This window comes from Carassius gibelio, chromosome A21, assembly GCF_023724105.1.
Source record: "Carassius gibelio isolate Cgi1373 ecotype wild population from Czech Republic chromosome A21, carGib1.2-hapl.c, whole genome shotgun sequence".
NCBI classification, from domain to species: Eukaryota; Metazoa; Chordata; class Actinopteri; order Cypriniformes; family Cyprinidae; genus Carassius; species Carassius gibelio.
In genome coordinates this window covers 437,165-455,980 of record NC_068391.1, presented here as the reverse complement: position 1 = coordinate 455,980, position 18,816 = coordinate 437,165, and the positions used below count along the sequence as shown (strand labels likewise).

General features: G+C 40.9%; 2 protein-coding genes across 2 annotated transcripts in view; one reads left to right on the top strand and one right to left on the bottom strand.

Moving 5' to 3' along the window:
* LOC127941903 (coiled-coil domain-containing protein 74B-like) overlaps positions 1 to 18,816 on the top strand; it is a 267,944-nt gene that overhangs the window by 48,176 nt on the left and 200,952 nt on the right. The gene's annotated exons all lie outside the window — the stretch shown is intronic.
* On the bottom strand, positions 5,345 to 16,571 carry LOC127941900 (WD repeat-containing protein 25-like). The gene is made up of 7 exons (XM_052537352.1): positions 16,355 to 16,571; positions 11,153 to 11,638; positions 10,310 to 10,457; positions 8,717 to 8,847; positions 8,479 to 8,649; positions 7,261 to 7,401; positions 5,345 to 6,730 (listed from the first exon to the last, which is right to left on the bottom strand). Exons 2-7 carry the CDS (start codon positions 11,609 to 11,611, stop codon positions 6,509 to 6,511), a joined length of 1,272 nt encoding a protein of 423 aa, XP_052393312.1. The 5' UTR covers positions 11,612 to 11,638; positions 16,355 to 16,571; the 3' UTR covers positions 5,345 to 6,508.

Sequence of the window (18,816 nt, the reverse complement as noted above, 5' to 3'; positions counted from 1 at the left end):
CATCCCCTTTTATACAGGTGGAATATACCACTTTCCCAAAAAAATGGTTGATCACATCACATCACTGAACAGAAAAGCTAGTTCATGCATTCATGACCTCTAGACTGGACTATTGTAATGCACTTCTAGGTGGTTGTCCTGCTTCTTCAATAAACAAGCTACAGGTCGTCCAAAATACAGCAGCTAGAGTCCTTACCAGGTCAAGAAAATATGATCATATTACCCCAATTTTACAGTCTCTGCACTGGCTACCTATTAAGTTCCGTATCAGTTACAAATTATCATTACTTTCCTATAAGGCCCTAAATGGTTTAGCTCCTGCGTACCTAACTATCCTTCTATCACGCTACAACCCATCACACTCCCTAAGGTCACAAAACACTGGACTTTTGGTCGTTCCTAGGATAGCAAAGTCCACTAAAGGAGGTAGAGCTTTCTCACATTTGGCTCCCAAACTCTGGAATAGCCTTCCTGATAATGTTCGGGGTTCAGACACACTCTCTCTGTTTAAATCTAGATTAAAAACACATCTCTTTCGCCAAGCATTCGAATAATGTATCTCTTAAATTGTGAGTGTAGTTGCATCTGATCAAATGTGCATTTTTATTCATTAGCTTGGGTTAAACTAATTTTACTTTGTTGCATCAGCAGCTATGCTAATGATGTCTCTATGTGTTTCTCTGTTTCTGCTGGGATCTTCATCCCGTGGTAACTAGGATTTACACAAGCTCCAGTCTGGATCCAGAACACCTGAGAAGAGATGATGCTGACCCTCAGAGGACCTCAGATGATGCTGACCCTGAATCAACAACAGAACTAACAAATATTGATACAAGTGTGACTGCATCATATAATAATTATTAATTAATCATGTTAATAATCTTCATCTGGCTGACTACGTCTTGTATTAATTTTTCTAAAATTCCTGTCAAACGTGCACAAACTGACAGTCACCACCATAAGCTACTAGGCTACTAAATATTGTAGAAACATCATTTTCTGTAAAGTTGCTTTGTAACGATTTGTATTGTAAAAAGTGCTATACAAATAAACTTGAATTGAATTGAATTGATTCAAATGATCCGCGAACCTGCTCCGAACTCCCGAGCTGATTCAAATGATTCGCGATCCCCAAACTGACTCAAATGATTCGCGAACCCGCTACGAACTCCCGAACTGACTCAAATGATTCGCGATCCCCAAACTGATTCAAATGATTCGCGAACCTGCTCCGAACTCCTGAACTGACTCAAATGATTCGCGAACCCGCTACGAACTCCCAAACTGATTCAAATGATTCGCGATCCCCAAACTGACTCAAATGATTCGCGAACCCGCTACGAACTCCCGAACTGATTCAAATGATTCGCGATCCCCAAACTGACTCAAATGATTCGCGAACCCGCTACGAACTCCCGAACTGACTCAAATGATTCGCGATCCCCAAACTGATTCAAATGATTCGCGAACCTGCTCCGAACTCCTGAACTGACTCAAATGATTCGCGAACCCGCTACGAACTCCCAAACTGATTCAAATGATTCGCGATCCCCAAACTGACTCAAATGATTCGCGAACCCGCTACGAACTCCCGAACTGATTCAAATGATTTGCAATCCCCAAACTGACTCAAATGATTCGCGAACCCGCTACGAACTCCCGAACTGACTCAAATGATTCGCGAACACGCTACGAACTCCCGAACTGACTCAAATGAGTCGCGAACCCGCTACGAACTCCCGAACTGACTCAAATGAGTCGCGAACCCGCTACGAACTCCCGAACTGACTCAAATGAGTCGCGAACCCGCTACGAACTCCCGAACTGATTCAAATGATTTGCAATCCCCAAACTGACTCAAATGATTCGCGAACCCGCTACGAACTCCCGAACTGACTCAAATGAGTCGCGAACCCGCTACGAACTCCCGAACTGACTCAAATGTAATTTTTTCTGTGGATGCCTTCAAGCCTGCATCTGTACTTTCTTCCTCCTATGAAGATGTTTTGAGAAATGATCAGTGTTTCTGTCCATACAGTGGAGGTCAGTGGAGTCCATGTGTGAAGGACATGAAGGAATAAATGACCCATCACTTTAACCCGGGAATATTTATCTTGGTGTAAGATCTGGTTAAACTGAGAGAGTCACTGTGTGCGTGTGTCAGGAGGTGTTTGTGAATGTGTGTGTGTATCAGCGGGCGTTTGTAAATGTGTGTGTGTGTGTGTGTGTGTTTGTCAGCGGGTGTATGTGTGTGTGTGTGTGTATCAGCAGGCGTTTGTAAATGTGTGTGTGTGTGTGTGTGTGTTTGTCAGCGGGTGTATGTGTGTGTGTGTGTCAGCGGGTGTGTGTGTGTCAGGAGGTGTTTGTGAATGTGTGTGTGTATCAGCGGGCGTTTGTATATGTGTGTGTGTGTATCAGCAGGCGTTTGTAAATGTGTGTGTGTGTGTGTGTGTTTGTCAGCGGGTGTATGTGTGTGTGTGTCAGCGGGTGTGTGTGTGTCAGGAGGTGTTTGTGAATGTGTGTGTGTATCAGCGAGCGTTTGTAAATGTGTGTGTGTGTGTCAGCGGGTGTGTGTGTGTGTGTTTGTCAGCGGGTGTATGTGTGTGTGTGTGTGTGTGTGTCAGCGGGTGGGTGTGTGTGTGTGTGTGTGTGTTTGTCAGCGGGTGTATGTGTGTGTGTGTGTGTTTGTCAGCGGGTGTATGTGTGTGTGTGTGTGTTTGTCAGCGGGTGTATGTGTGTGTGTGTGTGTTTGTCAGCGGGTGTATGTGTGTGTGTGTGTGTGTGTCAGCAGGTGTAGTTTCTCATCAGACAGATGGTTCTGTATTGTCGGTGCAGCGTGTGGTCTCTGTAACGCTGCGAGGGAATCTGTCGACATGATTCTCGTGAGATCTCTGGTTGGTGTTGTCTGCTGTCAGTGAGAACGGAGTGTGTGTTGTGAAGGTCACAGTCCCAGAGGAAATACAGCAGCACGATCACTTCTACATCACACACACCGTCACGTCTTCAGCCTCAGTTTCCTGTTGAATTATGGTTATTTTTCTGAGATTTGTTCTTGTTTTAAGCATAAACCTTTATCATAAAACAAGACTTCTAGTCATATCTGTTAATTTGCATTTTGCGTTTGCAAATAAATGTATCTAGATTTAAAAATGTTAAGATATTTGTATTGGAAAAGAGGAGAGAAAGAAGAGGAAGAACATCAGTCTGCAGTGCACTTGTTCTTTTAGGAGCAGCTTTTATATTGACTTCATGAAAAACATCTGATGAGCATCATGACTCTTTTCAGTGTTGTATTCATGAGTGAATCTTAGAGTTCTCTGTGTTTACAGTAATTCTGTGACGTAAACCGATTTGATGCAATGATTGAGAAAGCAGGTGGTGTGTGTGTGTGTGTTGTGGTGATACTGAATGAAGGATGAGCTGAAGTGTGTGTGTGTGTGTGTGTGTGTGTGTTGTGGTGATACTGAATGAAGGATGAGCTGAAGTGTGTGTGTCTGTCTCTGCAGGACACACTGAGAGAACATGAAAATGGTTTATATTGGGGAAACATCAGAAGAGGAGGTAAGAGTCTAAACCCAGCTGAAAGTGAGTTATTGAATCATCGATCCATCCATCAGGCTCTTCTTCTAAATGTCATCAGCTGAAGCATCAGAGCCGTGTGTGATCGATGCCATCAGCTGCTGAACGCTGCTCAGATCCAGTTACAGACAAACACGTGTCCTGATGAGAATCATTCTGAACAATCACCACCACAGAAAAACTTTAACTGCAAGTCTGTGTCTTATTCTGGTCCTGCGATGGGTCTCTCTCTCTCTCTCTATCTCTCTCTCTCACACACACACACACACACACACACTACTTCTACTGAAACTAGTTGAAAGCATTTCTACAAAAGGCAGCAATATTGTTATTTACCGTAAGTCAATTCAGTTTAATGCCATTGTCGAGTTTGCTAAATATAAACTCAAGGCAGATGAATGTGTTTGACTTCATCATCATCTTCCTCATCTCTCCTGCAGGATTCAGACAGATTAGATCCACACAATATTCCACTCACCATCCTGAAATGACTGATGAATGTTTGATGTTACATTGATGCAATTAGCAGATGCTTTTATCCAAAGTTACTGAGTTCAGAAGTGTGTCCCTGTGAGCTCCTTCATCAGCGGGACACACCGAAGATGAAGGAGAGAGCCTGGTCTGTGGAGAAATCCCAGAATAAACTGCGTGGAAACTTTCATCAAGCCATGCAAATCATTGTGCTTCAGTTTAGAGAAAATATACCAATGACACTAACCCTAGCATAAAGACAGAGCGATAATAAACTGCTGGAGATGAATGTGATGATGAGATGAGTCTTCATCCTAATAGCAGATATTTGTTCTTGTTTTAATCAGATGAATTTCTATCAGTAAATGTATCTGGATTTGTGAATGTTTATTTCGACTGCAGCTCAGAACCCAATCTGTCTGATGATGCTGTCGGCTGTTTCAGTGTTTTCCCTGAATGTGTCCTCATTAGTCCCAGACGAGACCCCAGAGACACGCATCAGTGTTCAGAAGTGTTTCATCTGAGCAGAAGAATCACAGCGTCTCATATACAGCCCAGCAGTAGATGCACAGAGCCTCACGACGGGGCATTCATCCACATCCAGCTCTTTCTACACTGAGAGACCAGATCTAGATTCATCCGAAACACAGTCAGCCTGCAGAAACACACCGACCGGACGCTCTTCAAACACACTTCAGCATCTGACACTTCCAGCATTACTGCTCTCAGTTTTTGGAGTAATTGGCTCACAGGGGATTTGAGACCAGAGCAGAAACACACACACACACACACACACACACACACACAGAGGTTAAACTCCAATGATAAACTCATTAAACACTCATACTCGGGTGAAACATCAGTGCAGGTCACATGACCATGATTGACAGATGTTGCTATGGAAACAGCATCATATGAGTGTAGAGAGAGGATTAAGCACCAATCACAGTCTGTCACTGGTTCAGTCCTGCGCTGATCTCTGATGAACGACACACACTCTGTCTCTGTAGAGACACACACAGTGCACTGATGGTTTTTAAAGCATCTTAATTAAGCTTGAACTGTAGACATCTTCTAATACTGGTTGATGTGTTGGATTCTGGTTTCTATTAAAGCTCCTTCACAGAATAAATGCTGCAGTACATCTGTCATGTGTGTCTGATAGTTTCTGTTAATTATATCCAATCAGAAACAAGGTCTGTGAACATAGAAATACTGTCTAATTAAATCCATTAATCATATGCAAATACTCCACACGGTTTGTTCAATGAATGTGAGCTGAAACAAACTCGTCTGATTGATTAACACATTTCAGACTGGACTTTATTAGTTTTCACAATTACATTTCCAAAGCAGCTTTGCAGAAAAACTCCATGTTATTGTTTAGTATATCTGAAAGGTACAGTTAACCCCAAAATGTTTAATTCTATCATCAATTACTCACAGAATACAAACATAATCAGAGTTCATCATCGGCCGCATTCAGCTCAAATGAAACAAGAAAAGACATTCGTCTGCTGATGTGTAATATTGATCGATCGAGAGTGGAATATTGAATGATCATTTACCAGAGCGCACAAACCTTCCGAGGTGCACACACACACACACACACACACACACAGACGCACGCACACACACAGACAAACACATACACTGGTTTCTTTTTCAGAGGGAAACTCATCCTAAAAATATCACAACCTTAAAGAGAGTCGGAGGCGCAGCGAATCCTTTCCGTTTTCATTCTGCAGTCGCAGGTTTAAGATCCATCAGTTTCTCTTTCTGCCGGAGGTCAGTCAGGATTAATTTGAATATAAACTCTCTCTGCTCCGTTTGATGAAGGCAGAGAGAAATGCGCTGGTTTTATTGCTGACAGAGTCTGTTTAAAGACATGCTCCATGTACAGTTAATCACAGAGAGAACAGAGCGCTCTTCTGCTGGACTCCAGAGCAGGACGAGGTCAGGCGAAGGTCATCATACACTCCACCATATGTGCCATTCACATCCATCACAATAAAGCATCGTTTCATGAGCAAACGCTAGTTTCTTCGGGGAACGCAACACACAGCAGTAAATCTTTTGCTTTTGACAATGCTTTGTAAGTGTGTGACGTATGTCTGTTTTTGTTTTTATGTTTCTCTTTTATACTTTCTGGACAGCACTTTGGTTCCACTTGTGGTGTTGAAAGTGCTTTATAAATAAAGTTGAGTTGAGTAAATCATTATATTAGAATGATTTCTAAGAAACATTAAAAATCTTACATAGAAGAATTATCTATTTTATTAGGGAAACACACACACACACACACACAAGAATAAAAGTAAACAAACAAGAAACCATGTAACATTCAGAGGATTTTAAGTTTAACATCATACAATGATTTGATTTGATTACCCATAATCCTCACTGAGGAGAAGCTTCAAATGGAATGGAGTTTGGTGTCCATGGTAACACTGATCAATCAGCTCCAGATCTTGATCTCTCCCGTCCAATCACACGTGGCTGTGAGGCCGGGCATTATGGGATGCATCGCGGCACAGACGCAGGCGTGTTGGTGAGCGTGAAGCGTGCTCAGGGGACGTGAGCTCTGGAAGTCATAGAAGTGCACAGAACCTGTAGAACTACCAGAGACCAGAACACTGCCATCTGCAGAGAACCCACAATGCACTGCAAAACCCTCCACCTGCAAACCACAACAACACGATTATTAAATCAGTCACGATCTTCTCTGGAGCTGCAGCTGGAGTAAAAGCGGTCATGACATGGATGTTTTAATTATTTTAACATGTTCCTAGAGGTTTACTTATAATGTTAAAGTATAAACATTATAAATTACATAAAAATGATCATCAATCCTCATTCTGACCCTCTGTCTAAACGGAGCTGTTTTAAGGGGCGTGTCCTTTAAGGCTCGTCGGTGATCAGTTATGATTGGCTAACGTCACTCAACAGGAAACAGCATCAACACCGGCTTTCAAATGTTTTGAGTGTTTTTACAACATGTTCAAAAATAAAACCATACTTTCCAGACAAAGCGTAATGATCCAGATGAAACGAGCCGTTTCTGGAGCTTGATTTAAGAAATGCTTTGTTTATAAAGAGGAGGATGTTTTAAGCTATGAATCCTGCAGGACACAAAGAGCTCTTGAGAGCCAAAAGAAGACTTCTCATGTCATGACTCTGTTATATGTCAGTGTAACTCCATCATGTGACCTTGTGTCCTTCGAAGCGGCGTCTCTTGTTGATCCTGTAGGGTCTCTGTGTGGAGAACAGAGCGATGTATCCACCGTTCGTCTGAGCCACGAAACTGCTCTCCAGCGGGTGACACCCCAGACACGGACAGGTGAAGCGCTCCTACAGCACACACACACGCACGCGCACACACATTACAGCACACACACAACACACATTATAAATGTATTCATAAAGTATATTGTAATGCATTATATAGTGCAGTGCAAGGCATGGCTAATTCATTAAAACTACTTTTATAATGCATTATATTTTAAGGCTTTAAGCGAAGTGTAACATTAAAAAAAAAAAGCAGCATTATGTAAACAAACTAGTATTCAAAGTGTTAAAATCGTGTCCAGCAGTCCAGTGCTTTCTGAAGTGAAACGCTTCTGATGCTGTCTGTTGTTCAGGAGAGGCTTGACACAAGGAATGCGAAGCTGAAACCCATGTCTTGTATACGTCTGTGTGTAGTGGTTCTTGAAGCACTGGCTCCAGCTGCAGTCCACTCTTTGTGAATCTCCCCCACATTTCTGAATGGGTTTTGTTTCACAATCCTCTCCAGGGTGAGGTTATCCCTATTGCTTGTACACTCTTTTCTACCACATCTTTTCCTTCCCTTCACCTCTCTATTAATGTGTTTGGACACAGAGCTCTGTGAACAGCCAGCCTCTTTTGCAATGACCTTTTGTGTCTTGCCCTCCTTGTGCAAGGTGTCAGTGGTTGTCTTTTGTATGACTGTCAGGTCAGCAGTCTTCCCCATGATTGTGTAGCAGGGGCGGCGTCAGGGGTGAGCTAAGGGGGCTGGAGCCCCGAATGTTTTTATTACCAACATGATAAAGTCCTTTGACCAGTATATGTTTGTAGAGTAAGAGTAAGTGCACTGCTTAATGTTTGCTTCTTATCCCTGTTCTACCAGGACGAGTGTAGCCTGTCAGGCTTGATTGGAAAAGAAAAGAAAACTGAGACAGAGACCAAAAAAAAAAGTGAGAAAGAGACACATCATCAGCATATGTGTCAGGATACAAGGGATAAAGTTTAAATAAAATGTTTTTAATTTGTTTTTTGTTTTTATTGTTTTTTATATTTCAAATTAGTAATTGAGTTTTCAGCCCTTCTGACAGCTCTAATGTGAAGGTCTCCTTTGGTTAAGGGTGACTCTAGGAGTGTTTGAGGCGTCTCGAGCAGCTCGTGTCTTACGTGGAAGATCTGGTTGGAGAGTCTGGCGGTCGTCTCAAAGTCCCAGGCGATCAGCGTCCGGTCAGCAGAGTCTCGGCTGACCGCATCAGTGCTGCTGATGAACTCTCTCCCGCCGCTCAGGAACAAGACGTCCAGCGTCTGCTGAACCGCCGCCTTATACACCCGCAGCATCTGGACACACAGAACCGCTGAGACACGGAGCGCAGAGGATCATGGGAAGGCTCTGAATCAGACTGACCTTACAGCAGCGAGCGTCCCAGGCTCTGACCTCTGGACTGAAGCCTCCGCACAGAAACACCTCAGGGTCAGACGGACGCGGGGCCACACAGCACACCTTAAATCCATTCTCCATCCGTGAGATCGTCTGACCTGAGGAACATCGGTCAATCAATCAATCAATCAATCAATCAGTGTCATGAGTTTATCGCAGCGCCTGTGAGAACTATAAGCAGCATCAGTGTCACAGACGGATATTTGGAGAAATACACAACAATACACTGTATGAGTCACAATTATACATTTCTCTTTTATGACAAAAATCATTAGGATATTAAGTGAAGATCATGTTCATGAAGATATTTAGTAAATCTCCTACTGTAAATATATCAAAACTTAATGTTTGATTAGTAATATGCATTGCTAAGAACTTCATCTGAACAACTTTAAAGATGATTTTCTCAATATTTAGATTTTTTTGCTCCCTCAGATTCCAGATTTTCAGATAGTTGACCCTTATGACTGGTTTTGTGCTCCGGGGTCAGAAATGATTCACATCAAGTGATTTATATTCTCCTGAAGCTCCATTAAACCCATGATTCAAAGATTTTTGTCATGTGTTTTTGGTTATTAAATCACATTTTCATCACAAGAAAGACACAGATGTTCAATAAAGATTGCATGCAATATTAATAATCAGAATAAACTATTGATCTGCTGATTAATAAAGGTCAGTGGCATAACTGAAGCGGTTTAATATGGCTTGATGTTTATCCAGTTTTATAACTGTTGTTCCCAAAAGAAGAAAAGGGCTCTTTTGCACAACGTTTAATGAAGGTACATTGTAGAGCTGTTTAAGAGCGAGTAAAGAAGGAATAAATCAAAAGAGAAAACAATGTACCAATATTTTTATTATCTAGAGACCAGACTATGAGTTTAATTAACAACAATACTTCCTATAGACTTCCATTTCATTAAGCAGTATTCTGTGTTTTTGTTGTTTTTGTCTCATGCAAAATCTAACGATTCATAAATCAAGATATATTTACTGGAGAAGAGTATGAAAAATTAAGTTATGTTTTCTGTGAAATGAATAACTTGACTTGCCTTTTAATTAAGTTAATTAAGTCATACATTAACAGATATTTGTTTCATTTTCTGTGACGATTCCTTCAGATGTACGTTTATGTGTTTGAGGTGGGCACGATGGGTGAATATCTTCAATAGCTGATAATTAACACCATATGATGATGAACCAATGGATGCATGTTAATTGGAGGATTTGCATATGATCATGTGATCGCAGTGGAGCAGGACTCATTAGTTTCTCTCTGAACGGTGAGAATGTGTCTCGTCAAACACAAGCTGATCTTAGAATCCTCCTCCTGCATAATTAATACGCTTCCTCAGTGTTTTTAATTAAGAAATGTAATTAGCACAGCGCTGACGGCTGATAAGAAACGTGTGTCATGAGCAGATAAAGTGCACAGAAACACAATGAATCAACAGAAGAAGATCTGATTCAGTTCCTCGTGTGAGGTTCTCTGAATCAGTCGTCTGTGTCGGGATACGATCCACTCTCAGCTCGTATTCTCAAGAGTGAAGGTGAACTGACCGGTCTCCACATCAGTGACCGCTGCGCTGCCGTCGAACGAGCCTGAGAGGAGGCGTCGCCCACAGGACAGCCAACAGGCATCTCGCACGGAGCCCCGGTGGGCGGAGTAAGTCTGTAAGCACCGCCCCTCACCAACACCATCCCACACCTGAAACACAGACACTCAGGTGAAGCTCTTATCTGATATCCCACACACACACACACACACATCTGATAGCGGCCGCTCCCTGAGTGTACATGAGAAACACCTTCACCAAACACACTCATGTTCCTGAGGATCACGTCTCTCACACTCGAGCCATTCATTCGTTCAGTAAAACACATTCAGTCTTTCTGCACAGTAATCTAATCGGCTCATTCATTCTCATGCAGGTCCTTGACAGCAGCACCGTGATGTTCTTTCATCCGTCACTGCACACTGATTTATATTCATTAGTGCGGTTTAGGTTAATCATCACTACTAGTTCTCACACTAATTAAACCTCCAGCACTCGGTGTTCAAGTTATATCTGATTCTGTAATGTGTGATAGAACTGAAAAAATAATAATAATATAGGCATGGTTTAACTGTGCATTGGTTACTGATTGGACGTTGAGATGTGGGCGTGGCTCTCACATGAGTGTGAGGGGCGGAGTTTAAAAGCACTGACTGACTGGAGAAGACTGACCAATCACTGAAAAGATCCAGTTATCTTAATAAAACTAAATATTTGATCTTATTTTAATCAAAACTCATTACACATGGTTAATCATCATGCATGAACAATATTTGTTCAGAGATGAGCCACCTGTACAGGTAACAGCTGGTCAGGTTAGGGTTAGTTTAGGTTAGGTTAGTCTCACCTTGAAGGTTCTGTCCATGGATGCGGACAGCAGCAGATGACTGAGATGATCCACTGGACTCCACTGCAGTGTGTTCACTGGACCCTGATGGGCCTCGATGCGGCTCTGCATGCGTCTGGGCAGCTGGACCTGACCCTGCCTTCGGCCCAGAAACGGCCGGACCCTCTCGGACACCTGAGACAGCAGCAGAGACCCAGAAGATCCAGACGGAGACGCTTCTTCAGTCTGAACCGCTGCGGTCTCCAGTCTCTGTCTCTTAGGAACATACGGCCTCAGCGCAGAACCCTGCAGGACTCTCTTCACGGAGCCAGAGGAACCACACTGTGCTGCTGACACACGTGATGAAGATGATGATAATGATGATGAAGAGGAGCTGATGATGAGGCCTTCATCACGATAAAGCTGAGCATCCTGGTCTGTCTCACTGTCAGAGTCCTCATAATCCACCAGTGAAGCCATGTGAAGCTCACAAACACACACTACAAGCTGGATTACATCACAACACAAACAACATATTACAAAAACATTTTAAACATTATCATCTAATTAACAGACCATTAAACTTAAAGCTCAGCTATTTTTAAACAGAGAAAATACTACATATATCTGTTTGATATATAGCCTACGTATATATGTATTAGTGGTGGGCCGTTATCAGCGTTAACGTGCTGCGTTAATGTGAGACTCTTATCGGGCGATAAAAAAATTTCGCCGTTAATCTATTCTCAAAGTTGGGTTGGGAGCTGGGTCTATACTAAGCAAGCTATGATGACTTTCACCTTGATATTTTATATAACCGACTGACTGAGGACAGCCTAAAAACATGCTCAGGAGAGTTGATGGGCCACTGCTGCGCATCGTCACGAAAGCTGATCTTTTCCACGTGGTGTTAAGCCTTACCGCTTCTCGATTTAAACATTAAAGCATCCAAACACAAGACGCGGGAAAACTGAACGGAGCAGCGCGTGCCGTTAGGTGCGGAGAGAGAGAGAGAGAGAGAGAGAGAGAGAGACAGAGAGAGAGAGAGAGAGAGAGACAGAGAGAGAGAGAGAGAGAGAGAGAGAGAGAGAGCGACACTGAACCGAGCTCTCTTCTGCGAAGTTCTCCTCGAAGTGCTTCCTGCACCTGAACAGACAAATACAAATCACAGTTTGAACAAACAAAAAGATGTGAAAGAACCCATTTCAGTACTCACAGTGTTCTGGTGTTCAGGGCTCACGCAGAGATGTGTCTCAAAACACTTGAACATCGAATTTGTTTATTATTGCTCTTGTGCCAACAAATACATACAAAATATGTCAGACTGTCAGTTATTTCTTAAGTGAAAGTAAACAGTTGAGGGAAAAATGGGATGTGTATTATATTGGGTGCGTTCATGGTCTCTTAAAGTGACCGCGCCTAATTTAGCTACTGACTGCTGTAATGTTAATCCAAGAAAATGAAAATGAAGATCACTCACTGCTCTTGACTGAATTACTTTGTAGTTTTAACAGTCAAACCAAAGATTATTCAGACACCAGATATATTTTTTGATATATATAGCAAAACTGTAATAATGTGAGAAATGTTGAAGGTCTCTGAATAAATGTAGGTTTGAATGTAAATTTAATTTATACATTGAAGACTATCCAGTGCTATTTTACATTTAATTATTTGGTTTCTATACCTTGACACATAAAAACTTTAGTTACTAGCACAAATAAATAAAAATAAATGAACATACAAATTAAACAATTTCAAACAGGGCCCACTGGTATAACCTTCACCCGCTCCCCGCTGACCCCAGCTACGGCCCAGCTCACACCTGTTTCACACATACTCCGTCTGCAGTCCGTCTGCAGTGCGTGTGTGTTACGTATGTGGTGCAGCACGGACTCCATGTGCTTTCACACAGGACGCGTTTGCAGTTCGCTACTCAGTACGTAAACGATCGCTGCACTGCTGCACAGTGTTTGGAATAACGCAGTTTAAAAGAACGGTGTTAGGTAACGACATTATTTTTTCAGTAATGGAGTAAACTAACTAATTACTTTTCCCGTCGTTACAACGCCGTTAACATTACTGGATGTTAAATGCGGTGCGTTACTATGCATTGATTTAATAAACTATGTAATCCAAACGCACCCCTGGCTCACACAGCGAGTGAAGAGGTGGGTTTTTACGACAGCGGCACCAAACACACACACACACACGCACACACGCGAATGCATTTTCAAGGTGGAGATATAAGCTCTACTTCAAATTCATTGTTGTCAAAGGCAAGAACGTTGAAATGTGTAATGTGTAATGTGATACACACGCATCTACAAAGCTAATGGCCATATATATATTTATCATACCTGTCAAGTATCCCGTTTTGGCCGGGAAAGTCACGTATTTTACCCTTCTTTCCCGCCGTCCTCCCGTATTAGTATTTTCCCGTAAATCTCCCGTATTTTTATTTATTTATTTCTTTTACCTGCGTTATTAATAAAATAATAATAATAAAAACATTCCCAATCTGAGCTCTGTCACTAGTCTCGCGATAACTCCCATCTGTAGTAGCCTGTCGCGAGGGGTGTGTGAGGTCAGATGACATGAGTTAGAACCAAGGGGCAAGGTACTCGACCGGAAGTTGAAGTCGGGTGGGGGCTGCCATCTTTTAGCAGAACTTCACTTGCGTTAGCATTCCCATTGACTCCCATTCATTTTGGCGTCACTTTGACAGCGAATAACTTTACATCTGAGGCGTTTAAAGACTCCGTTTGTCCATTATTTATTTCTAAAGATACACGACAATGTATAAAGGGCTCCATTACCTTCTATGTTACATTATGGCCCCGTATAAACAGTTTTTGTAAAAAATAGGCTAACGATTGCGTCATAACCACTCGACTCTCTGTCGCATTACCGTACAGACAGGAGGAGAATCTCGCAGGCAATTAACTTAATATGGTGTACTGCCGTTACATTTTAAAATACTATACAAAATAATTAATCAGAATACTTACTCCTGCTCACTCACGACAAAGAACTCCCCGCTCAAGCTCGCCGTCTCTGCAAGATTAACGATGGCAGTTTGCACGAACAGCTACTAGAAGATTTACATCTGTCAGACAGGTTGCTGACATCGTCAAGCTTAGTTTGAGTCTGCGCGTCAGAAACGGAAGTGCTAAAAAACGCTAAAACTGGGCTTCATTCGTCTCAATTGAGTTCCAATGGGGTCGCTGTGTCCATTTCTTTTACTGTCTATGGTTATAACGTGGGAAAAACAACAACAACAAAAGAAAAAACAGAGACAGATGATGGATGCTACAATAAAGAGTGAAGGCACACCTGCCAAAAAACCAAAACCCATGTGTAAATACCGTGATAAATGGGACAGCGAATTTACTTTTTTAAAGAATGCAAAGTCTGCAACAAATTGGTACAACAACTCACTAAAAGAGTAAAAGAAAAGTTATGTGAAATGAAAAGAAAAACTGTTAAAGAAAAGCAATATGAAATGAAAAGAATGTGTGGAATTAAAATAAAATGTAAATGTTAAGACAAGCAATGTTAAATTAACAGAAAATATGAAAATAAGCCTTTAAATAAATGCTCTTCATATATACCATTTTGTGTTTTAATTTGGGCTATAACACCTGTCTTAAAATGTAAGGGATACTGGAGCTTTGTTGGGGTGGTGGGACTGCTCGCAATGGACGCTGGAAAATTTCCCTAATTTTCAAATCCAAAACTTGACAGGTATGATTTATATATATATGAAAAAAAAAAAAAGGAAAGTGACGTGACATTCAGCCAAGTATGGTGACCCATACGCAGAATTTGTGCTCTGCATTTAACCCATCCGAAATGCACACACACAGAGCAGTGAACACACACACACACTGTGAGCACACACCCGGAGCACTGGGCAGCCATTTATGCTGCGGCGCCCGGGGAGCAGTTGGGGGTTCGGTGTCGTGGTATTGAAGGTGGAGAGAGAACTGAACATGCATTCCCCCCACCCACAATTCCTGCCGGCCCGAGACTAGAACGACACAACTTCCCTTATATATATATATATTTTTTTTAAGTAACCCAAATAGTTACTTTCTCTGATAACGAGTTACTTTTATTATAGAGTAATTCAGTTACTAACTCAGTTACTTTTTGGAACAAGTAGTGAGTAACTATAACTAATTACTTTTTTAAAGTAACGTTCCCAACAGTGCTGCTGCAGACGCAACGCTCCTGGAATGCAACTGGAATCCGTTAACATGGATGTGTAAAAAAAATATGCAACACATGTGTGAAACAGTATATATATATATATATATATATATGAAGAGTTTATTTGCAAAATTAGATAACTGTTTTTATTGTGTTTTGTTGATAGTTAGCCTTATTTTTAAACAATTTTTGTTAACCTAATCACGATAACCTAAGTGCAGTTTGGTTGAAATTAACTGAAATGCACAATGAAAAAAACAAACAAACATGATTGTTGAACATTGATAACATTTTGTTTGTTTTTTCTCTGTGGATGGAGATTTCTTCACCACACACACACGCACACACACACACACAGCGGAGACCAGGACAACTAGAGCCCAGATACAGATCCCCTGTAAAGACCTTGTCTCAGAGGACCACCAGGACAAGACCACAGGAAACAGATGATTCTTCTGCACAATCTGACTTTGCTGCAGTCTGGAATTGAACTACTGGTTTCGTCTGGTCAGAGGAGAACTGACCCCAACTGAGCCTGGTTTCTCCCAAGGTTTTTTTCTCCATTCTGTCACCGATGGAGTTTCGGTTCCTTGCCGCTGTCGCCTCTGGCTTGCTTAGTTGGGGTCACTTCATCTACAGCGATATCATTGACTTGATTGCAAATAAATGCACAGACACTATTTAAACTGAACAGAGATGACATCACTGAATTCAATGATGAACTGCCTTTAACTATCATTTTGCATTATTGACACACTGTTTTCCTAATGAATGTTGTTCAGTTGATTTGACGCAATGTATTTTGTTATTTTTGCGCTATATAAATAAAGGTGACTTGACTTGACTTGACACACACACACACACACACACACACACACTTCTATTAAATATGTGAAGCAATTGTTTTACAATGGCTAAACCCCAAATGTATCTGGAGTTTATTGTCATTTATATTACCATAATTAAAAAGTAAAGCATCATAAGAAACGAAATGATGAATAAACTCACATTAAACGAGGAATAACTGATATAACATCATCTGTCCTGTCAAAGTTCGAGGTAAATACTGATCCGTCACGTCCATTTTATAACATAAGTCTTCACATATCAGTTTAAACAGGTTTTTATGACTATTTGTTCTTGTTTACATGATTAATATTCGCGTCTGTCGCGCGGTGTTTGATTTGAAATATCAGACAGCGATCACCGGAAGCGCGAATCTATGAGGAACTTCCGCACAAAATAAAAGTCTCATTTTAAATCCGTGTCCGTGAAGAACTTACAGACAAACTAAGAGTCTCCATTAGATGTTTTTATGTTTATACATCACACATCCTACTTTAAACACCGTTTTTGTATTAATCTTATCAAAGTAGAACAAAGTATGACTGAAAGTGGGTTATACAGTCTATGGTCCGTGAGGAACTTTTAGACAAACTACAAGTCTTTATTGGATATATTATTTTATATAACACACACACACACACACACACACACACACACACTATATTAAACAGCCTGTCTGTATTAAATGCAGTATTAATCAGATATAACACAGCTGTAATTTGACTCTTGTTGTCTGGATGTTACAGGGACAGATGTCCACTTATTATGCAGAGACTGATGAAGGAATGCTGTCATCAAAGTCTTCCAATTTGTTTTATTGAGCAATATTTTATATTTCAAGCACGAATGGTTTCTGAAGATCATGTGACACTGACTGGAGTAATGATGCTGAAAATAAAGGTGCACATCACAGAAATAAATTACACTTTAATGTATGTTAATATAGAAGAACATTGTTTTACATCGTAATAATATTTCAAAATATTCACATATTTTTCTGTATTTTTGATCAAATGAACAAAGTCTTGATGAGCAAAAATAAAACATTAAAAATCTTACTGATCCCAAACTTTGAGTGGTAGTAGTGTTACCCAATTAATCGTTAGTGGCCGCCTTAGATGAGGGGTCCATGTCTGCACTGTCAGGATTATTGCCCGGAAGTTGTGAACCATTTGAGGTTTCTCCAAGGCAACAGCATTTGGTGGAACGGGCAGGGATATTGCTATAAGTAGAAATTGTGATTTTTTATTGAAGTAGAGAGCTGTGAGGGAGATGATTAGGGGCCGTAAATATCAGGGGAGGCATTCTCCTCCTGCTTAATAGCGACCTCTGTGGCTTGGGGTGAGGAACTGATGCCTGAGTTGTTGCTAATTTATCCATTTGTTTAGATTTAGCATTTTTTAGGGGTACAAGCACATAGTGCTGAAACCCTATTGTAATTGTTAGGATTTTTATTATTATTATTATTATTATTATTATTATTATTATTATTATTATTATTATTCTGCCCTAAAACTGAATGGGCAGCCCAAACAGTAAGGCCTAGAGACTTGAAACTTGGCCAAATGACAGAGCTCAATTTGGGGAGAACCTGTCACAGTCTCCACCCAATTGGCCAATAGGGGGCGCTATAGCTGCCAAATATTTAACATTTCTGGAATCCTTGAGTCATGGAAAATTTGTAACTGTCACTGTGATTTGGGATCTATTTTTTTTTTTAAATAGAAATCCACCACATTCATATTCAATCACATCAGCAGCGTCAATAAGGGTTTATAGACCAAAGATGCATATCTGCAGATATATATTACAGTTTTTTTCGATTGCTAAACAACAGTGGGCACATCTGGAGCTACATGTGCAAAACTCTAACTACAGTCTGCACTAGCAACAGTAACATGAGCTAAACAGTTCACATTACCTGCAAAACTCATTCCAAGCAACACAACTCTTAACACATGGCTCAAAACAGGCTCAGTGCAGCCAAATACTACACACAACCCTCACTGAGATAACACACACACACACTCGGAACACACCGAGAGGAGAAACACTAGCATCAAACACCAATACAGAAAATACTCACTTTTCATCTTTACAGTTTGAACTATTTCAGTGACTTCATACAAAGTCATATTTTCTTCAAAGAAAAGAGGGACATTCTTTCACATGATTTATTTACATTTTTAAAACATATCAATTCTTTACAGTAAGGTAAATGAAAGTTAGCACTTTGCTTCAATAGTCTGTAGTAATTTACAGAATTACAGTAATGAGAAAAAAAGGTAGAAACTAAAAGTACATACTGTAATTCGAACAAATAATTTTCAGGGCTAATCCTGAAACTGCAGTCAGCAGTGTTTGAAAGGCACAAGGCTGAAATCTATTTCTATTCTGAATGTGTGGTTCACAATTTTGACAGCAGTGTGTTAGAATTTGAACAAAGTGCTGTAAATCCACAGTGTTGTGCAGGTTGTGGTTAAAGTCGTGGGATAAGTGTGTAGAGTTTTGAAAACTGTGTTCAAGCAATGAAAAACGAACTAGAGTTTGGTCACATGAACTGCTGCTGTGCAGACTGTAGTTAGAGTTTTGCACATGTGACTCCAGTTGTGCCCACTGTCGTT